At 37.2% G+C, this 23963-nt stretch overlaps 1 protein-coding gene across 1 annotated transcript in view; it reads left to right on the plus strand.

Moving 5' to 3' along the window:
* Window positions 1-23963, plus strand: part of LOC309385122 (receptor-type tyrosine-protein phosphatase eta-like) — a 106961-nt gene that overhangs the window by 68134 nt on the left and 14864 nt on the right. The window contains exons 2-12 of the mRNA XM_081939236.1: window positions 715-733; window positions 3147-3365; window positions 6664-6930; window positions 7965-8231; window positions 9060-9332; window positions 11159-11425; window positions 14381-14641; window positions 16640-16903; window positions 18172-18438; window positions 20019-20282; window positions 21776-21907. Of these exons, the coding sequence (XP_081795362.1) occupies window positions 715-733; window positions 3147-3365; window positions 6664-6930; window positions 7965-8231; window positions 9060-9332; window positions 11159-11425; window positions 14381-14641; window positions 16640-16903; window positions 18172-18438; window positions 20019-20282; window positions 21776-21907 (2500 nt within the window). The remainder of the gene's footprint in view (window positions 1-714; window positions 734-3146; window positions 3366-6663; window positions 6931-7964; window positions 8232-9059; window positions 9333-11158; window positions 11426-14380; window positions 14642-16639; window positions 16904-18171; window positions 18439-20018; window positions 20283-21775; window positions 21908-23963) is intronic.

A 23963-nucleotide genomic window follows, 5' to 3' on the forward strand; every position in this document is an offset into this window, starting at 1 on the left:
CAGATTAAATTTTTGTTTACAGTACAGGTAGTCCTTGCTTATTGACCTTGTTCAGCGACTAGTCAGTTACAATGGCCCTGAAAAAATGAGACTTATGACCGAAGTTGCAGTGTCCCCATAGTCACATGATTGCAATTTGGGTGCTTGATAACCCACATATATTTACTATGGCTGCAGTGTCCCAAAGCTGTGTGGATCACCATTTGCACTGTTCCCTGCTGGGAACAGCAAAGTCAATGAGAAAACTAGTAGAAAGTCACAAGTCACAGTTGTGTGACATCACACTTAATCACCCACACTTATTGGTTTAATAACCACAGCTGGAATTGATGTCATAAACCAGGGCTGTCAGATGACATCACGGTTAATGATCACACTGCTTAGTGACAGAGTTGCTGGTTCCTATTGCAGTCAGTAAGTGAGGATTATCTATATTGGATGGTTTCAGTTAACACTATTCAGTAACGTTCCACCATTTGATGGAATAGAATTAAATTTTACATTTGCAACTAATAACTTCACTGGATGTCACTCAAAGGGAAGCATATTAAATTTGAATCTGGAACAATATATTTTTAAATTTGACTGGTGTGTGAGAACGATAACATTGTTATAATATTGATACAGAGATATACAGTACGACTAGTACGAGTGTAAGCCATTGTATACAGATTCAAAATATTCTAACACTATGTATAATTTCTTGTTTTACAGGTAAAAGTCACTGCTGCATGTAAGTACTATGCTGTTATATATCTCATTTTCAGTATTATGCTTAAAGGTTTTCCCAGAATCAAAACGGGTGATTCTGTATTTGTATAAATACTTAAAACCACATACTTCTATAAAAAATCTAGGAAACGTCATTGTATTTAGCCTATAACTTGAAATACACTGCTTTTCACCATGACAAGTTTATTGAATGTTGAAAGGGTAACATTATAAACTCCATATACAGAGGTAGATGGTGACCAGGCTTATATAGCATGCTAAGCTTTGATTAAGCATGTTTGTTAAAATAAACTACAGGTAGTCTTTAACTTACAACTGCAATTTAGCCTAAAATTTATGTTGCTAAGCAAGGCAGTTGTTAAGTGAGTATTGCCCATTTTATAACCTTTCCTGCCACAGTTGTTAAGTGCATCGCTACCAATGGTGGGTTCCGGATCCCATGCAACTGGTATGGTTGCAATGGGGCCTGGCATCCACCACATGAATGTGCGCAGCATGTGCGCATACCTGCGCAGTGCGCACTTGCATATTTACTTCTTCCGGCACCTCCATCAGCCTCTGCGATGCTCCAGCTGCTTGGTGGAATGTCACGCAGGCGCCATGCGCTCCGTGCACGTGCGCGGAACCGCCGACAAGCTCAAATACAGGAAAGGAGTTCAGGCGGGTGGGCCTCTGGAGCACCGTACCGGAATGGTACCCAGTGCTCCAGGCAGGCACCGCTACGCCCATACCGGGGTGTACTGCCTGCAACCCACCACTGATTGATACAGTTGTTAAATTAGTAACACAGTCATTAAATGAATCTGACTTCCCCATTGACTTTGCTTGTCAGAAGGTCACAAAAAGTGATCCCATGTCCCTGGGACATTGCAGCTGTCATAAATACAAACGAATTGCCAAGCATCTGAATTTTGATTTCATGACCATGGAAATGCTGCAACACTTATAAGTGTGAAAAATGGTCAGTGACGTTAAAACTTTGAACAATCACTAAATAAGTGGTTGTAAGTCGAAAACTACTGTACAGTTGATTGGGTTCACACCAGGGGTGGGTTCCTGCCAGTCCTAACCTCTTCTATAGAAGAGGTTCCACAAATCTACAGTGCCGTTTAGAACCGGTTCCAGATCCCTCCCCCTGCCCGTCCGCATCATGCTTGCCCTGTCCGCCGCTCACTGATTGGCTGGCTCACCAATCGCCCCGCCCGCCTCTAAGAGTCCTATCTAAACCTTAAAGTCTTAAAGCTGTCAAGTATGAACACCCCTGGGGTTTTTTTCTAAAGGGTTAGGGGTGCAAGGGTCTTGTAACTTGACAGCTTTAAGACTTGCACACTTCAATGCCAGAGTTCCTGAGCCAACATGACTGGAGGAGGAATTCTGGGAGTTGAAGTCCACAAGTCTTAAAGCTGTCAAGTTTGAACACCCCTGGGTTTTTTTCCCTAAAGGGTTAGGGGTGCAAGGGTCTTGTAACTTGACAGCTTTAAGACTTCCGTGCTTCAAATGCCAGAGTTTCTGAGCCAACATTTTGGTTGCTAAGCAAGAGCGTTGTTAAGTGAGTTTCACCACATTTTGCAAGTTGGCCATGCCTACCCAGTCACATGGCTGCCAAGCCACTCCCACACGGTCACATGGCCAGGAAGACACTCCCACAAAGCAGGTCGCACCTACAGAAGAGGTTCTAAAAAAATTTGAAACCCACCACTGGTTCACACACACTAAATAAATCACATTTGTGAATCTTGATACATTGGCTTTGTACTACCTAAACCAGCCTTTTACTATCTGAAGCAGTGTGATATCCATGAGCGTGTTGCATACCCTATTCACCCACTCTTTGCATTTTATCCTTTGCAAATAGTCTAATGAAAAATGCATTAATAGTCCATCAGTACCAAAGTAAAGGTAAAGGTTCCCCTTGCACATATGTGGTAGTCATTTCCAACTCTAGGGGGCGGTGCTCATCTGTTTCAAAGCCAAAGAACCAGTGCTGTCCAAAAACGTCTCCGTGGTCATGTGGCTGGCATGACTAAACACCGAAAGTACACAGAATACTGTTACCTTCCCACCAAAAGTGGTCCCTACTTGCATTTTTACATGCTTTCGAACCGCTAGGTTGGCAGAAGCTGGGACAAGTAACAGGAGTTCACTCCATTACGCGGCGCTAGGGATTCAAACTGCTGACCTTTCTGATCGACAAACTCAGCATCTTAGCCACTGAGCCAGCACGTCCCATCAGTGCGATATGCCTCCTAATCTTAACAGCATCAATTCTTGTTCAATTCATGATATTTGAAGCATGTATAAATTATAAACTGTTTCCCCCCACCAATTAATAAAGAATAAAAGTTAAATAATGTTGCACTATGTTACAAAGTTCTAGTTATTTAAAAATATATATTTCTTTTTTTTCTGTGTAGGTAAACCTGAATGCAGTTCCTTAAACAACATAACAGTAGCAGAAACAACAATAAGTGTCCAATTAAACAACAACTTTACAATAACAAGTGTAACTTTTCAAAATAAATCAGATGTGGGTCTTTTTGTGAATGATTCAATATCTAAACTTTATCCTGGTTTTCAGTATATTGTCCGTTTCAATAATACTAAGGAGAGTTGCTGCAAATATATTTTTACAAGTAAGTAATGGATTAGAAATTCCACAAAAATAGTTTTCAAGATCATTCTGACAGGATTGGCATTGTTACATTTTAAGATGAGAGAAAAAAGGTATATTAGATGTTGGAAGGAAAATTCATCTGGTTCAGTTCCAAGCTGGAAAAAGATGTAAATAACATAGAGGCTGATTGGAAGGAAAGATTCTGTTTATTGGTGAACAGAACCACCAGGGTTTGTGGTTCTGGGGCAGTTGATCCAGAATCATATGTGCTTGGTTGTTCTGCTTCATCAATAAAGGGAATCTTTCTTTCCAATCAACCTCCATTTTATTCTTAGCTTAGAACTGGACCTGGATTTTTCTTCCAACATAGGTAACTTGAGCTCATTCAAATGAAGTAATAATTAGCTCATGATTAAGAGATCACAGCTTTTTTTTCCCCTGGAACTAGGTGTAGCCAATGAGAAAATGAAGCCTGGATTTAATTTTGTCAGTTTTGTCTTACTATCAGACTTCCTTTGGCTATCTATACAAGAAACTACGAAATTAAGACTTGCAAAGATACAAGATGTTTGATAAATAGATATATTGTAGCAAAGTTCATGAAGCCATTGTGAAAGAATTCCAGGAACTAGATTTTAGTGCAAGCCTTATTTATAATGTAATCAAAGTTCAGATTTTTTTCTATCTTTTCCTCTGCTTACATGTTTTAATCAGATAAGACATTCTTTGGAGTCCTTGGTACTCCCAGAGAGCACTTTTCAAGCCTGAGCTACATATATTCTCTCCTACTGGAAAGATATTTTCTTTTGGGTGGGAGAAACAGTTTCTACTTGTTTGATACTAGCTTGATCTAGTATCCGGCTAGTTGCTTCTGACTGTGTGAGAAGTGATTCTCATAGTTAACATTTGCCAAAGGAAGGTTTTGAATTAACAGTTATACCTGGTTTTGTCATGAAAACTAAGTTCTAGCACACAGGTGATACAGCAAACCAGAATCCATCTACTTACACCAACTGCCTCCCACCTACAATATCTCTTAATACAACCATCCATTAGCTGTTTGTTTTCAGGTTGTCTTGTGTTCTAAACCAGTTGGTCTCAACCTTCCTAATGCCACGACCCTTTAATACAGTTCCTCGTGTTGTGGTGACCCCCAACCATAAAATTATTTTATGTTTTCCGTATTTTTTCAAAAAGATGTGTTTTCCAATGGTCTTAGGCGACCCCTGTGAAAGGGTCGTTCGACCCCCAAAGGGGTCCCGACCCACAGGTTGAGAACCACTGTTCTAAACAGACTACAGTGATCACTTCCAAGGATTTTGTTGTGTAAAGTGTAGAGCTTTTATTCTCTATCCCCCAATAGTTTGGCTCAGAAACTTCTGCTGGCAGAAGGATCTCTCATCCTCTTCCTCTTAATAGTTCTTAATTCTGAGAGATAGGGGACTCTTCCAGAAGAAGCCCCATCTCTAAGAGACAGTTAAGTGGTGATGAGTAACCATTGGAAGACGTGAAAGACTAGCTCAGTGAGAGATCATCATGAAGCAAATATGAGTTAACACCCATTTGATGACATATAAACAAGCAATATGGAACTGGAGGGTAAGGTGGAAAAACTGTTACAAATTACCAGCTTCCCTGTTAATCCAGTGGAAATTCCTTACTAGATCTAAAGTTTCCTGTCTGTCAGTCGAACTCATTATTAGTTTTATAGCATTTGTTAGGAAACTGGGGTGAGAATGGTAAAACTAACTCATTCAGACTCATAAATCTCTTCTATTTATTCTCTTAGGTCCATGATGGCGAACCTATGGCATGCGTGCCCAAAGTGGCACGCAGAGCCATGTCGCCTGCCACGCAGGGCGTCGCCCATTCCTCGTCTGGGTTTCTACCGCAAATGCGCATGCGATGATCAGCTGGCCTTCATGTGTGTGAGTAAGTGCACCGGCCAGCTGATTGTCGTACGTGTATGCACAACAAACAATGGAGCACGCTGGAAACTGGAAGTTCATTTTCTGGCATGCACATCCCCTCTTTTCCAGGTTGCAGCCCGATGCGTGACTCCTGTGTTAGGTCATTGTCTGTTGCATCATTACTCAATGAGTTTCCCCCTCCCCAAAAGAAGTGGAAGCCAGCCTTTCTCTTGGCGCTCTCTGTTTTAGCAGTTTTCTAAGTGTGAACTTAGAACTTGGTGCAAATCCTTTAAAAAGGTTCTATTTGCCGCAATTGCAGTGAATGCCTTCATTTCCTTATTCTCCCACCCTCTGGAGACCGCTGTCTTGTGGTCTTCTCATGAGGAACACTATAAGGGGAACAGCTTGGGCAATCTCGAGTCCTTTCTCTATCCAGGGAGTGTCAAAGTAGCCAGTCTCCTTCTAGGCTTCCTCTTTGTGGTTGCAGACATTAGCTCCACTTTCCACACAACGATCTTCAGCCCACCATCTTACCCGGAAGTCCAGAAGCAAACAGATTTTCCATTATTAAAGAAGGGGCAGATGGAAACCTCCCTTCCCATTCAACAAAACCTTGCGCAGGGTTAAAAAATGTGCAAGAATTTAAATCTTGATTTCATAGTAAATAAGGATTGCATTTGATATATAGTAGTTGCTGGAATTCTTCCATGAAGAGTTTATTTCCAATATGCCACGGTAACAGGAGCCTCATAGATTAATTTGTTACATTTTTGCTGCACTACTTAAAAACAAGCGTTATCTCCAGACTGGTTGTATAGCGATGTAGACTGTAAATTACATTTTCTTTTTTTTCTTATAAAAATATAATTGCATGCCACAGGATAGGGTTTCAGCTTGAAAGTTTCAGATAAAGAAATAATTATGTTTTGCTACTATATCTTCCTTATTAATAAATCCTAGTATTAGTGTTGTAGCATTTGTTTATTACATTCTGCTTCTAAAGTCTTAATATAGGTGATAAAATGGCCATGCCATTTTAATGTTGTAATAATACTAAGCATCTTTTTGATTGTCGTACCTTAAAATGGTACCAAAGTATTAGAAACAATTAGAAGCAATAGACAATTACCGTAATCAATGGAATAATTTGCCTCCAGAAGTTGTGAATACTCCAACACTGGACATTTTTAAGATGTTGGATATCCATTTGTCTGAAGTGGTGTAGCAGGGGGTTGGACTAGAAGACCTTCAAGCTCCCTTCCAACTTTGTTATTCTATTCTATTCTAAGCAGTGAAAAAGAGAATACGTATACAGTAACAAATCGTAATCTGGGTTAGTAATACTTAATGGTATAATAAAATTTTAATTCTCTGATCAAAGAAAATTGTTTTCTGTTTCTTAAACAGAGCCAAGTCCTGTTCATAGTATTCATGCTGAAAATATCACCAACACAACACTGAACTTAAGTTGGAAAAATGATGATAAAAATGCTTCCAATTACACTTACCAAATAATTATTGATGGACAAGGTGATCTTCGTAATCAAAATTCTAATAAATCGAGTGAGCCAATTACTGACTTGAAACCTGGAACATTATACAGATTTGAAATATATTCACTAGTAGATGATGGCAACACTAAAGGAAACCCAAATGAAACAGTTGTTCATACCAGTAAGTACACGTAATTAAGTGAATTGATTAAAGTACTGTATTTTTCGGAGTATAAGACGCACCTTTTTTCCTCAAAAAAGAGGCTGAAAATCTGGGTGCATCTTATACACTGAATAGAGCATTTTTTTTGCCTCACAAAGCCCTGCCCCTTCACCAAAATGGCCGTGCATACCCTTATGGAGGCTTTCAGAGAGCTCCTGGGGGCTGGGGAGGGCAGAAATGAGTGAAAAATGGGCCGTTTTTTGCCCCTCCATCCCCCAGCAGCACTCTATAAGCCTCCATAAGGCTATGCATGTAAAAGAAATTGGCAAAAAACGGGCCTGTTTTCGTGAAAAATGGGCCGTTTTTTTGTTCGTTTTTGCCCCTCCAATCAGGCTATGTATGTCTTTTTTTTTAAAAAAAGGCCTGTTTTAGTGAAAAACAGGCCGTTTTGGGGAGGTTTGCAGAGTGCAAAAACTTTTTTTCCTTTTGGAAAGCTCTTTAGTTAAAGTGATTGATGAGAAACAAAGTCTTAGGTGCTGCAGATTGTCAGCGATTTCCTTCTCCAGCACATGGATAAATACACCTGGAAACATCTACCTACCTACCTACTCTCTCTCTCCCTACCTATCTACTGTATTTTTCTCTCTCTCCCTCCCTATATCTACCTTCCTACCTACTCACTCACTCTCTCTCCCTCCCTCCCTCCCTCACTCCCTCTACCTACCTACCTACCTACCTACCTACCTACTTTTTTTAAAAAAAATTGCCTCTTCAAAACCTTGGTGCGTCTTATACTCCGGTGCGTCTTATACTCAGAAAAATACGGTAGTTAATGGTTATGGCTATTAAATGTGCTTCAATCATTATTATATCACTCTCCTTTTTCACCATTTAAAACTAAATGTAAACTCTTTATGTACATAAGTGTGTAATTAATTTCATTAATTAATTTCATTAATTTCAGGTGTGCTTGGATTCTTGTTAACATTTTATTTACTACATCAATATATTTTTAGTTTATTTACTGGTAAAAGTATTTTTTTCCCCCACAGAACCCAGTCCAGTTTCTAGCATCCACGTTAACCATCTCAATTCCACATCAATAATTCTGACTTGGAAGAATGAAGATGTAAATGCTTCTTCCTATATTTACAAAATACTTAACAAAGGACCTGGTTTTCATAATGATACATTTTCTGATACTGGAAATATAACAATCAGTAATTTGCAACCTGGAACATTATATAGCTTTGAAATAGCGGCACAAATAAATGGGAGCAGTATAACAGGAGACGCACAAGAAATAAGTTTTCATACAAGTAAGTACATTAAATTAACAATGCAGTTAGCTTGATTCTTACTTGGATGTTTTTATTTTATTTAATGTTTACATATGTTAAATCTAGGTTACAATAGTAATATTTTGGGGGTTTTTTGGTAAAACAAGCCCACTCCTTTCTTTCTTAGAAAAAACAACATTCTGTTTTTGGAATTTTATTTGTAAACATTAATGCCACAAAAGTGGATTTATCTTGGAGGAGTATCTTGTGCTTCTTACTGGCTTGCCATATCAGGCCTAATCCTATCATAATAAATCTCAGGTATTGGGTTGAGTGAGCTTAGAATTTTCTGTATAGTTGATACTATTGTACCACTAAGGTAGTAGTAATTGGAAAAAAATAATTTTCAACTGACACAAAAGAGATGTTCTTTCTCATTTTTCTGTTCTGAAACTGAAATAAAAATGAAATAAAATTAGGCAAATATAATTGGAGGGTGGAGGTGGGGAATAAATGGTCAAATTGTTATTCCATGCCTCTTTCACAGTTTATTTTACATATGGTCTTTGAAAACCTAAATAGAGTTTTGTATCTACCAGTCTAATTGACAATTTGGTACATATTCCATTCCTAATCCAAAATTTGAAAGAAACATGTAATTGTTTTACTTAAACTGAGCCCAGCTTTTCAGTGAACACCCAAAACATCAATAATTTGTCAAATAAAATTATTAACTAGAGACATACTGTATGTTGTGCAAATTAAAAAGTTGCATTTTACATGATGATTTCTAACCCCACAGAACAAAATCCTAAATATTTAATCTTGATTATCATTCAGTACGTAAAACCTTTTTCTCTTAAATAGAGCCCAGTCCAGTATATGATATTAAAGCCGAAAACATCACTAATACATCCCTGGATTTAAAATGGAAAAATAATGATACAAATTCATCAAGTTACACATATCGGATACACATATCGGATATTGATGGACTTGGTCTTTATGATAATAAAACTTCTGATACTACCTACGTATCAATTCCTCACTTGAACCCTGGAACATTATACAGGTTTAAAATATATGCACAACTCGATAATAATACCGAAGGAGATCCAAGTGAAATAAATGTTTATACAAGTAAGTACATTAAAATAAGAGATGTGATGTATATTTCATTATTACATAAAATATTTATATAAAATAGGAAATTAGGTGTGATTTCATCTATCTGCATGTGCCCTTGTAGGTAAAAATTATACATTTCTGATAAAGAGGGTACCATGTACAGTATGCTGGAAAACTTTTTCCAGCATACTATACATGGAAGAACATAAGTACAGGTAGTCATCGAATTAACGAGAGTTCACTTAGTGACTGTTCAAAGTTACAATGCCACTGAAAAAAATGACATGACTTTTTCACACTTATAACTGTTGTAGCATCCACAGGGTCACAGGGTCAAAATTCAGACAATTGGCAACTGGTTTGTATTCATGACAGTTGCCATGTCCCTGAGTCACGTGATCATCTTTTGCAACCTTCTGACAAGCAAAGTCAATAGGGAAGCCAGATTCACTTAACAACTGTGTTACTAACTTAACAACTGAAGTGATTCACTTAACAACTGTGGCAAGAAAGATCGTAAAATGAGGCAAAACGTACTTAACAAATGTTTCAGTTAGCAACATAAATTTTGGGCTCAATTGTTGAGGTCTACCTGTATATTTTTCTATACCTAAGGTATATAATTTGCATATTATCCTAGTGGAATAAGTAGCAATTTGACAATATTTGCATTCCACCATTTTTCTTGTGAAATATTCTGAGATTTGGTTTATTTGTATTAATTTATTAATTAATTTCCTGCAAATTTCTAGGGAAAAAGTTTGACGAAAGGCACAAGAATAAAAGGCCTGGAGAAATCAGAAGTTCTTTTCTTTGCCCAGAAGATTAGAACAAATATAATTCTCTATTGTTGGCATTTCACACTTAGAAATTAATCTTTAAAAAAAAAAAACTTTGTTAGTCATCTTGTTGTGACAACACTTGCCAAGAGGGCTTCTGAACTGATCACAGTCTCTGTAGGGATATAAGCATTAAGGCATTGGGAATATAGAGATTAGTAAATATCTGGCTGATTTTTCAGTCCACGTTAATTCAACTTTATTCCATTAATAATTGTTAATCATTATTCCTTAATAATTGTTTTCTAGGCTGAAAAGTTTGAAGTTATAGAACTTTTATATGCATTTTCCCTAATAGGAGGATATCTTAATATACTGTAAATTACTAAAGAGTCATTTGTCCAAATATTTAATACAAAATCATCCTGTGTTCTCTTATCACCAACTTTTGAAATATAAATTTTACATAAGTTAAAATAAAAATCTACTTTTCTTGGTGTACAGTTTTGAGTAATACACTTTTAAGATGGGAAGAGAAAGGGCTTTGTATTTTGCTTAAGTCTTAATGAGAGATAAATGTATGACAGTAGACATATTTTTATGCTAATATTCGTTTCATTCGTTTTTATTTATGATTTATATCCCACCTTTGTTATTTTTACAAATAACTCAAGCTGACAAACATACCTATTACATGTTCCTTTTATTTTCCCCATAACAGCAACCCTGTGGGGTGGGGTGGTTTGTGAGAAAGTGACTGGCCCAAAGTCATCCAGCTGGCTTTAGTACCTTAAGGGAAGACTAAGGCCTTAACCACTAGAATTCTTCATTTCATCCTATAGAATCTTCACCGTTTTTTCCTCCTCACATTGCTACTGATTAAATTCATCCAAACCCTTAACTAGTTTCAATGAAAAAGTGAATTACAACTTCTACAGATATTTTGTGCAACAACCATGCACGTATTAAAACCACAAGGAATACTATACAACCTGTGTGCATCAATTACACAATGTATATTTACATTCATTAATCTAAATGTATTTTCTTTGTAAATAGAACCGAGTGCAGTCTACGATATTAAAGTCGAAAAGATCACTCATACTTCCCTGAATTTAACATGGAAAAACAATGATACAAATTCATCAAATTATACTTATCGAATACATATTGGTGGACCGAGTCGTTCTGATGATAAAACTTCTAATACAACCTTTTTATTAATTCATGACTTGGAACCTGGAACTTTATACAGGCTTGATATATATGCACAGGTCAATGGTAATCAAACCAAAGGAGATTCAAATGGAATAAATGTTTATACAAGTAAGTGCATTAAATTCGGAGAGCTGGTGTATATTATTTCTATGTATTTTTAAAAGAAAATTATATTGGCTGCACATCTTATAGTGACTCTGGGCAGTTTACAGAAATATAACTCCAAATACAAAACCCATAAATTCTCCCCCCTCATGACAACAATTGATGGGGTCCCAACATCCGTGGGCAAACAATGTGCCTTTTAAATGAGGGTCAAGGTGGAAGTGAATCGTTTCTACAAGAATGATTTTTCCACATGGAAAGGGCTACCATAGAGAAGACTGTTCTTCTTGGTCCCACTGAATGGACCCCCTTAAGAGAAGGGGTCCCTGCCTCCCCACACTGGTGGATTGGGTAGAGAATGGGTGTCAGACTTGATTGTGTCATTGATGTGTCATGACATATCATGACTTTTTTGCCTTTGTGGAGCTGGAGTGGGTGTGGCCCGCATAAATCCTATAGAATCTTCACCGTTTTTTCTCCTCACATTGCTACTGATTAAATTCACCCAAAACCTTAACTAGTTTCAATGAAAAAGTGAATTACAACTTCTACAGATGTTTTATGCAACAAGTCTCCCCCCTCATTACAACAATCAAACCATCCACTTGATAGGGTCCCCAAATCTGTGGGCAAAAACCATGTGCCTTTTAAATGAGTGTCCAGGTGGAGGTGAATCATTTCCGCAAGAATGATTTTTTCCACATGGAGAAGACTGTTCTTGGTCCTACTGAATGGACCCCCTTAAGAGAGGGGATCTGTAACATACCCTGTCTCCCCACACTGGTGGATTGGGTGTCGGGTGTCAAACTTGATTGCATGATGTGATGTGTCATGACATATTGTGACTTTTTTGCCTTTGCGGAGCTGATGTGGGTGTGGCCTTCATATGACGCATCTGGGATATGGAATGTCAGTTGGACACCCCTGGGGTGAAGCAATGACCTCTTAAGAAAATGGCAGACCACAGCATCCATAAAATGCCCTCCCATAAAGAAGCATTAACTACTGTCATAACCCACCTACATGTCACCTCTGGGGAAGCTTCCACAAACCAGGGACATGGATTTGAACACAGGTGGTTGCGCCTAGAAACTGGATGGCGAACCTATGGCCTGCGTGCCACAGGTAGCACGCAGAGCCATTTGTCAGGGCACGCAAGGGAAGCCTCTGGATGGCTTAAACTGACCCTACGAGCAAACCGTAAGTGACTTCCGGTTTGCTCATAGGGTCGTTTTTTGTCCTCCTGAGCCTTCAGGGGAGCCTCTGGAAGACCCTCGAAGGCTCCGGAGGGCTTAAACCGGCCCTATGAGCAAATTGGAAGTCTATTGCTGAACTTCTGATTTGCCCGTAGGGCTGGATCTTTGCGCTCCGGAGGCTTCAGGGAAGCCTCTGGAGCCTGGGGAGGGCGAAAAAAGCATGCAAAAAATGGGGGGAGCGCCTGTCATGTGCGCATGCACGCTGGGGTTCGCGCATTGCATTATGGGTGTGGCACGTCCACGCACGACCCCCCCGTGCTCCCCCTGCTTTTTGCATGCGAGCCAAAAAAGGTTCGCCATCGCTAGGATTCTGTTCATTTTTTTCAATAATGTGATTATGTAAACTGTGCACCTTACGAGTAAAGGTGTACAGGGATATTTATGTTAAACAAAAGGGGCTACCATGTACAGATAGCCTTCAGCCTATGTCCCTTCGTTCAGGGGCTGCTCAAAGTTTTGATGTTTATAGAAGTTCTCAATCATCCAGGTCATGATTGCCTCAAAGGTGCTTTTTCAAAAGGCAACTAGACTTTCTGAAGAAGCTTCTTGGATGAGAAGCGAAATGTTTTAAACAACAAAAAAAAGGAAATAAAACCCAAAGAATTCCAATTGCCTTTGGGAAAAAGCATCTTTTGGGATAATCATGATCTGGATGATTGAGAACTTCTATAGACATCAAAACTTTGAACTGCCACTGAAAGATGGTACTGAAAAAATAAAGATGCACCCAATCCTCAAAGTTTTGGCCATCACAGGATTCCTGTGTTTACATAATCACAGTCTGTGCGCTCAGTGTGACAATTAGCAATTATGTTGTTGCAGGAAGCCATGCCATGTGACTGCCATTTGCACCCTTCCCCATTGACCTTGTTTACAGGAAGCCGGCAGGGAAGGCTGCAAATTGCTCCAGAATGTATTCTTTCATTCGCATGTGGCCTGCACTGGCCTTCCAGGCCTTCCTCTGTTTCCCCCAACTTGTATTTCACCTGCACCAGGCCTCGCAGCCCCCCCCCCCCAACTTGTGTAACAAGGTGTGATCCTGAATGTGTGCTGCTTTGGAGTAAACCTTTGCATCTACTGTAAATGTTATAATTTGCATGTTATAGTAGTGGCGTAAATAGCAGCTTGACATTATGAAGATGTTGGATAGCCATTTGTCTGAAACAGTATAGGATTTCCTGCTTAGGCAGGGAGTTGGACTAGAAGACCTCCAAGGTCCCTTCAAACTCTGCTATTGTATTGTATTGTATTGTATTGTATTGTATTGTATTATTTACATTCTACCCTTTTTTTTAAGATATGAAAAGATTTTGCTGAAGACCTAATTGGAGAAAAATGCATGATAATGGATTTATTTATTTATCTAATATTCATGCTGCTTTGAAGGCTGATTGAAAATAGAGTGTCACATTTACTCCATACAAGCTTCACTCCCCGCCCCCGCCCCCACATTCCTAGTTGGACCTGGTTAAGTGTCCCCAAACCCTTAACTAGTTTCAATTAAACGGAATAAAATTCCTGCAGATAATGTATTCAACATTCATGTATCTGTTGAAACCATGAGGAATACCATTCAACCCATGTCTGTCTAGTATACTTTATACTGAATAATATAAATTGAGTCGCCATGGGCAAATAGTAGGCAATATAAATTTAATGATAAAATAAAAAAATAAATACATCCCTTTTTTCTCTTAAATAGGCCCCAGTCCAGTGTATGATATTGAATTTGAAAATGTCACCACAACAACTCTGGATATAAAGTGGAAAAATAATGATACAAGTGCATCTAATTATACTTATCAAATACACATTAATGGAACTGGTTATTTTGACAATAAAACTTCTAATACTTCATATGTGAAAGTTGATGGCTTGAAACCGGGAATATTATACAAATTTGAAATATATGCAGAAATTAATGGCAGTAAGGGAGATCCAAAGGATGCAAGTGTTTATACAAGTAAGTGTATTTAAATGATGTAACTGTACAGGAAGTCCTTGACTTATGATGGGTCCTAGGACAATGTATAAATTTGATTTGCAATTTGTTTAAAATTAAATTGACACATTCTGCCATTATAGTGCAGGAGAACAAGTACAGATAGTCCTCGACTTACAACCGTTCAAAGTTACAATGGTACTGAAAAAAGTGACTTAGGACCATTTTTCAGATTTATGACTGTTGCAACATCCCCTTGGTCATGTGATAAAAATTCAGACGCTTGGTAGCTGACTCATATTTACGATAGCTGCAGTGTCTCAGGGTCATGTGATCACCTTTTGCGACCTTCTGACAAGCAAGATCAATGGGGAAACCAGATTCACATAACAACCATGTTACTAACGTAACAAATACAGTGATTCACTTAACAGCTGTAGCATGAAAAGTTGTAAAATGGGGCAAAATTCACTTAACAAATTTCCCACTTATCCGACATAAATTTCCGGCTCGATTGTGGTCGTAAGTTGAGGACTATCAGTACCAATGCACAGATTTCACTGGTATCCTCAGTTTTAAAAAGTGTACAAAACAATTTATGTCACATTGTCACATGATGTTTCTAAACCTATTGAAATTGGAAAATGTTGGCCCTCTATATATTGGAATTAAAGGAGCATAAAAGCCCGAAGAGATAAATGAATAAGAGAGAGTGCATCTAAAACAAAGCATATATTTGGAAAACTCTACAAACATTGACTAGTTGTATTTTTCAAAAGCACTACTACAATCACAATGGAACTTACAACTTACGACCACAATTGAACCTAACATTTCTGTTGTAAGACATTTGTTAAGTGAGTTTTGCCCCATTTTATGACCTTTCTTGCCATAGTTGTTGAGTGAATCACTACAGTTTATAAGTTAATAACCTAAGTGAAGTGAATCTGGCTTCCCCATTGACTTTGCATGTTAGAAGGTCACAAAACGTGATCACATGACCCTGGGACACTGCAACTGTCATAGATATGAGCTAGTTTCCTAAGCATCTGAATTTTGATCACATGAGTATGAGGATTTTGTAATGGTCACAAGTGTGAAAAATGGTCAAGTCACTTTTTTCAGTGCTGTTGTAACTCTGAATGGTCACTAAATGAACTGTTGTAAGTCAAGGACTACCTGTATATGTTTCATACATCTATTTTCCAGATGTATGCTCTATTTAGAGGAATTAATTATGTTTGGCAAGAATTTTTATTCTACAGTCATTGTCTCTACCCCATTTCAATATAGGGCTTATGGCTGTTTCAAATTAGCTAGGATCTGAATTTTAGGCCCTATTCAAATAGCAACATTTTGCCCACAAAACCTCATTTGACCATAAATTTTATTACATACCCTGTTTCCCTGAAAATAAAACCTTCCCGGATAATAAACCCAATCAGACTTTTGAACACATGTGCTGAAATAAGCCCTCTCCCGAAAATAAGCTCTCCCCGAAAATATTGCAACCCAGCACCAGCCATAAGGTGACGACGCTTGCTGCCTCCTGCACTTCAAAAATAATAAAACCTTCCCGAAAAAAAGCCAAGCTCTTACTTCGAGGGTTAAAAGAAAATAAGACCCTTTCTTATTTTCGGGGAAACACGGTATATCCTGAAATTTTGTTTAAGACAGAGCCAAAAGAAATTATTAATACTAAAAGTTTAGCAATTTCACGTGTTTTAAATCTTCACATGAGGAATATATTGAAATAATACTTTTTTCATATATGTGTTTTTCTCTGCTTAACAGATATAGTTGACTGTGTTTGAGAATATTGTGCATAAAATCCCATGCCTGTTTTTCCTGTATATTTATCCTTCTCTTGTGTATTCCTATATATGTTGTTTGAAAACTCACACATTTGTGTCTATACCTTTATCAGTACTATTGGAGTAGTTGCATTCACTGTCCATGATGGTAGCAAAATCTTTAATCACTTCAGCATCTAAAATAATGCCTTTTTTTCTTAAACAGAGCCCAGTCCAGTTTATGATATTAAAGCTGAAAACATCACTACTACCTCCCTGGATTTAAGTTGGAAAAATAATGATACAAATGCATCAAATTACACTTACCGAATACTTATTGATGGGCTTTCTTCTTTTAGCTTGTTTTCTAATAATACATATGTGTCAATTTCTCCCTTGGAACCTGGAAGATTTTATAAGTTTGAAATAATTGCACAAGTCGATGGCAATAAAACTGAAGGAGACCCAAATGAAACAAAAGCTTATACAAGTAAGTATATTAAATTATGTTATTTTTTTTCCCTGTGCATTATTTTTAAATGCACAGTATGGAGTTAAATCAAACAAAGTCTAAAATGCTCAAAGAATAATATTTTAGTGCAATATTAACATATGATTAACAATCCTACTTGACATGTTACTGTAATAACTATAATTACTATAATAATTTGGGATTGGGGATTGGAAATTATTTTATCTTTTGCTCTAAAGCTGAAATCTATTTTTCTTTTGTGCTTTCCACACGAAATCCAATCATATTTCTGACTTTTTTCAGCACTAAAATTAGCTTAGTTTGATGGTGATAATACTTCTCCATGAAGTATTCTGCTTATAAAAATGTTTAAACAAAAGACAAATGTTTGTACCTGTTAGGCACAAATAACTTGGAACAGGAGTTTAAAGTGTACCTCAAGTGTATTCCATACATGTATTTGATCTAATGGTCAAAGCAAATTGGCATTAGATAGGAATCAACGGGATTCAAGGGGGACTTAGGTCTCTTGTGGGAGTGGAGCGACTCTGATGATGCGTTTGACAGGGTTCAGCCTAGTCATCTCCTTTATCACCATCAGAATTTAAGAAAATGGTTATTGAAAATCTTGAGCCAGACCCCTTCTATGTATTGGTGTTTTTCATTGTCACAATACGAGTATCTTACAAGGCCTTTATATTTGCACAGATACTAAAACATTTATTGCATTGTGAATAATGAACCACTAATCAGTGTAGTTTAAAAAAAAATCATGTAAGTGATAGCCTGAAGAAGAAATCATTTGGAAATGATCTCCTGTCTTCTGGTAGTTTGACAAATAAAAATAATCTCTTGTTGCTTCCAGAGTCTGTGAGTATGAATCTGGTGAATCTTTCCCAAAACGAAAGAGGCAGGAATTGAAACCACATTTCACAGAAGGCAATCAATGTGGATCTGTTGCCACTAAAATTTGTTTTGTACGAGCCCGCTTTTGTGTTAATACAATTATATTTATATGAAGCTGTTTATTTGGACATTATCACTTAGGGGTGTGCTCACTTTTGTTGCCAGCAGTTTAGGCATTAATGGCTGTGTGTTATTTTGAGGGGACAGCACATTTACACTGTTATACAAGCTATATGCCCACTACTTTACATTGTAGCCAAGTGTCATTTCTTTAGTGTTGTCACATGAAAAGATATACTTAAATATTGTGAGGGGGTGTACACACTTCTGTGATATACTATAGGTGTATGTGTGTATTCAATTACTTTTTTCCTTTACAGAACCTAGCTCAGTCTTCAACATCACAGTTAAAGATGTCAGTACAACCACAGTCAACATATCATGGGAAAGTCCTGATGCAGCTGCTTCTACATACACTTATAGGATACTCATCAATGGAACAATTGATGAGACTAATAAAATATACCCAACTACTAACACTGAAATTTCAGAGCTAAATCCTGGTACCAATTATCAATTCAGCATATATTCCATAGCAGCAGATAACAAGACTGAAGGAACACCCGAGAACATAATTCATTGTACAAGTAAGTCTCTAGAGATGTACATACTAAAGATGTGCAAATTTCTCTGTGCACATAATAAACACTTTCATATGATTTGTACATGAATGGAAATCTTTGTGCTGGATACATCTGAAAACTGAGATGAAGATTTTATTTATTTTATTCAGTGTAGCAAAAGCTCTCTAGGTGGGGAACAGATTAAGAATTTTGGTATAGTAATGAAAATAAAAAATAACAATACACAACAAAGTGTAAAAAGGATGGCAGCAGGCATAATAATAACCCATAGGCTCACCTAACCTCACAATCCATTTTGAAAGAGCAACAGTGTTGAGATCAATCTAATTTCAGGGGAAATGGTATTCTGAGGGCAGGTGCAATAGAAGAAAAGAATGGTTTACTTTGAACATAATCCAAAAAGAATGTGTTCTGGAGTGGACAAATATAGTATTTAGATATGTGTTCTGTTTCAATTAGATGCTTATACCTAGAAATTGGATGTTAAGCCCTATTATTTCTTAATTTTCCATCTGGGCTAGTACAGAAACTAAATATTAGGATAGGGTAGATAATTTTAAGAGAAACTGGCCAGTGCCACCAAGCCCCATGATTCCTGTAACTCATAAAAGATGTATTCTAGAGATGCACTTTGATGAGATGTCCACTTTGCAGAAGAGCTTTTCCTGGGGGTTCCATACAAAAGTAGACATTATGTTCTATCAATTCTTGTACCACCAGGAGTCTCTTGTCATTTCCATTATACATGGAGGGGCCCTTATTTGCTCCAGTTACTGGCTGGCTAACACATTAAAGTTGCATATTAATATAACAAACAATGTGGTTACCAAATTATTCTATTTTCCTGGAATGATGATATATCGATATCTATATTATATCTCACAAAACGGTCTGTTGCCCTTTACCATGCTAAACTATCAAAATGAAATCTAAACAAGGATAAAACTAACAAAGCTTACCATGTTGTGTCTCTGACTATGATCTGATTAAATGTGTTGAATAAACCCAGTCAATATCTACCCAGGATTGTCTTGAAATCACAAAACTCAACACAAATAGAAGTCTAAAGTTGATGAGATGATAATAGAAGATTGGAAAACAGATTACAGCAAATAGCTTGGTGTTTTTTTCAATGACACAATCCTTATACTGCATAAATGTAATTCTGAATCTTTTCGAGGTCATGGGGAATGTTTCCTCAAATATTTTTAAATTTGTGACAATGAGAATGTTTTCTACTAGTGGAAATCTGTTCAGGTCTCCTCAAAAATAAATGCCAGTGAATCAAATAAAGCTTATTCCATATAAAATGTTAATAGAATAGCCTAAATTAATTCACTGGGTAGATGAAATTTATTTTAATTCAGTATTTTTCTCCTTGTGTAATAATAACCCATGTTTATGTTGATATGGTTTTTCTCTTAATACCCCATTTGTATTTCTGGGATGAATAACTCTTCAAAAAAGAAACAGATAACTAAGGAAGAAGTTTTTCTTTGCTCGTTGCTGCTACACTTATGTCTCAAATTTGTCTGCTTATTAAATAGCAAATGGATAACCATAGATGTTCTCTTTTATTGTAGATCCAGCATCAGTGGATAGATTTGATTGTAATCTGGTAGAAAAAAAGCCACAATTAAGTCTAAACTGGAGCACTCCAAAAGGAAGTTATAAAGGCTTCAGAATTGAGGTCCTAAACAATACTTGGAACCAGACTTTGGAGGAAAAATATAAAACCATTGTCACAGGCCTGGATTACTTTACCACGTATACAATTAGAATTGTCACCCTTTCGTGTAAGAAAATGAGTGTTCCTCGGGAAAAAACATGCCGCACAAGTATCACAGGTATAGAGCTACCTTGTATGGACTTGTTTAAAGAATAAAAATGATACAGCTGTTGGATGCGTATATGTATTTTTAGATGAAAAATGTACTTATGTGAAAAGCCCTGTGATTGATGCTTCTGTTTTTCTCCCTGGCATCCCTCAAAATCTTTATATATTTCTTAATAAATTATTGGAGCAGATCTGTCAGAGAACATACCTGAAGAAAAATGGCACCTCCGTTCCTTTTATATATTGGTTGTATCAGGGGTGGATTCCTGCCAGTTCTAACCTCTTCTATAGAAGAGGCTCTACAAATCTACCGTGCCGTTTAGAACCGGTTCCAGCTCCCTCCCCCCACCCCAAGATGAAGAGTGAGAGGAGGAATTCTGGGAGTTGAAGTCCACAAGTCTTAAAGCTGTCAAGTTTGAACACTCCTGGGTTTTTTTTTTCTAAAGGGTTAGGGGTGCAAGGGTTTTGTAACTTGACAGCTTTAAGACTTGCGTGCTTCAAATGCCAAAGTTTCTGAGCCAACATTTTGGTTGCTAAGCAAGAGCATTGTTAAGTGAGTTTCACCACATTTTACAAGTTGGCCACGCCCACCCAGTCACATGGATGGCAAGCGACTCCCACCCGGTCACATGGCCAGCAAACCACTCCCACAAAGCAGGCCATACCTGCAGAAGAGGTTCTAAAAATTTTTGAAACCCACCACTGGGTTGTATGTTATATAACGTTTTTAGATATACAGAGGGAGGCATTTTCTTATTAATAAGTAATATGTATGTGGCCACTAAGTGTTGACACCAGCTTGATGGCACATAATCAGTCTGATTATGGCAATACATTTATATCTCCATATCCTGAGGTGAATTATCTAATTGGAATATATAATACATACACATATGTATGTAATACATACATATGTGTATGTATTACAAAATTACTATTTCAAATGAGGAGATGCTAGTGCATACAGGAACATGGAGGCAGTTGTGAGCAATTTTCAAAACTGCCTTTTTTCATCCCATTCTGCAGTTCAGTTTGGAACAGAAGGGGGGGGGGCGTGGTGTCCCATGTGATTAGGATGTTGTATCAAAAGACCATTGAGTGGTCGACATATCAACAGTTCAAAACCAAGAGCAAGCCACATGACAGAATGAGCTCCCATCCTTGCCCTGCTCCTGTCTGTCTATCAGTTTGAAAGCATGCAAATAAAAGTAGATAAGTCGATTAAAAACAAGTGGGAAAATAACCAAGACATGAAATGAGCCCCCTCAGGCAATTCCCTGGGCAACAATGATGCCACCAGCTAATCCTTTCAACCTGGAAGTGCCTTGGTAAGTGCTTTGAACACCGATGTAGAAGTAGTACCTGGAATATGGGGTCATAAAATTTGCATGCTATGCTGAGAGCTGTTGTGAATAAATCTCTGGGCAGGGTTTGGCACTGTGTTGTTTTTTTCCTTATTCCCTCCATATCCTGATAAGGTCATGGTTACTTTTTCTTTCCCAGATCCCCCACCTTTGATCATGTCCCCTACTGTGAAGGCAACCAGCCACAACTCTTTCAGTGTTCAGTTCAACAGTTTTAGTTCAAGTCATGGACCTATAACAGCATATGCAGTCATTATTACCACGTCAGAAGGTAAAGTACGATATCCCTAGGATAAATATTTTTTTCTATTGATCTAAAAATGTTTTATCTTTATGTCATGAATATTTACTGTGTACAAGAGGGCTCTTTTATCTAAAAAAAATGAAGTCAAAGTCAATCAAACCTAAATTCTAAACCAACACTTAAATCCAGAATATGCTACATGCAAAAGTCACCTCCTCTTGTTTTTAAAACTGTTGGGAAAATAGCTGTTATGTTGCTTATCAAATGCCTAGATGATCTTGGCTGTTTTGAAAAGCTAATCGGGTTGGACTTTATTTGATGGGAGACCAGGAATTATCATAATTGTGAGCTAAACTGAGAAGTAAAAAAAAATATCCTCAAGAAAGCAGGAGCAACTTCTATATTGTTGCTGAGAGTCATTTTGGTGTAATGGTTAAGGGGATGGCACAGAAATCAGAAGCCTTGCTTGCAGGCCTCCCACAGACGTGAAAGCCAGTTGAGTGATCTTGAGCCAGTCACTCTCAGCCCAATTCACCTCACAGGGCTCTGGTTGTGGGGAAAACAGGAGGAAGTAATATTAGATATATTTACTGCCTTGAGTTACTTTTAAAAGCAATAAATGCTGGATTTTTTTAAAAAAATAAACCTAATATATAAGAAAACAACACAGATAATTCAATGAAATCACCAACAATTTTCCAAACATTTTAATACTGTATCTTTTTTTTCCATAAAACGTAACAGGAAATTATTCTGAACTATGAACAGCATGACTATTCAACTATGTTTAATTTTTGTGCTGAGATGGGCAGCTCATCAATCTATTTAATCCCCAAAGTATTGTGTCTATGTTTTGGTAGGATAAAAGCATTGTAGTGTAATGTGATGCAGTTTATTAATTATAGGTGATTATTGGCAAAACAGTATTTTGTGGTGAGTGTTACACAGTAATGTACCACCTGTCATTCATTATGTGACAGAAATTTATTTGTGTATATAAGATGTATATATACATAAATAAATAAATTTCTGTCCTCCAATAATGAATGATGCATACATGCAATTTTATATGGCCATCTATCACAAAGCAGTAACTCTGCTGTGAGTGTTCTAAATACAGCCCTATATAACCATCACTTCTTAATTTATTGAATGTGAGTATTTAATGTTAGGAAATACCTTTAGTTTCAAGATGGTTGATAGTAGTATGTTATGAAATTAGCTCCCTGTATTTTGTCTCCTTTCCTACAAAACCTCCAGAACAATTCAGTATGGATCTATTTATTCAATTACAATAATTACAGAGTTAAAAAGCTTCTTGGATGAGAAACAGAATGTCTTCAAAGAAAAACAAGAAAGTCCAGTTATCTCTTGAAAAAAGCATCTTTAGTACTGAGTTAAATGTTCCTCCTTTGTTTTGGTTTGCAAAACACTCGACACCACTGCATTTGTGTGTTGTGAGCACCATGATGGCAGAGCTTTGTGTTTGAAGAAGGATATGTTTAAAATAAACCTATGCTAAAGTACTTTTCTAAGTCCTGTTGGAATTCATAATTTCTATAAATTGCAGGACATTTTGAAGGCAGACATGAGACTTATCCCTGTAGGAGCTCAGCCATGTATCTGAGTAATTGTTCAGCAAATATTTAAGAAACTTCAAAACAATAAGCAGAAACTATTATAAACATCTTCCCTTGCAAAATTTGCCCTCACCAAAATACCCAAATTGGTCAAGGAATGTGAGCATAAGATATTTCTTTATTTTAAAAAGCAAAAGAGGAAGCAAATTAAAAGGCCGTATAGTCAACTTCAGAAACATTCAGCTGAAGGCAAATATTTCCTCCTCCCCCCTCCCAATAAATTCTAGAAACCAAATTAACAAAACACTATTTTGTTAATTTATTCTAAAAACTGTATATAAACTATTTCCAAAAATGAATTAAATTAATGTTTTTTAGAAATTTGCACTGTAACTTTTGTTCAGGAGTAGAAAATCTTGCATCCATAGGAGTGAGATATGCATCTAACTAAATAAATAGTAAAAATTCTTCTCACTGGGTTTTTTTTTTTAATTTTAAAACCA

Source organism: Natrix helvetica, assembly GCF_964273705.1.
Source record: "Natrix helvetica genome assembly, chromosome: 1".
Classification (NCBI taxonomy): Eukaryota; Metazoa; Chordata; class Lepidosauria; order Squamata; family Natricidae; genus Natrix; species Natrix helvetica.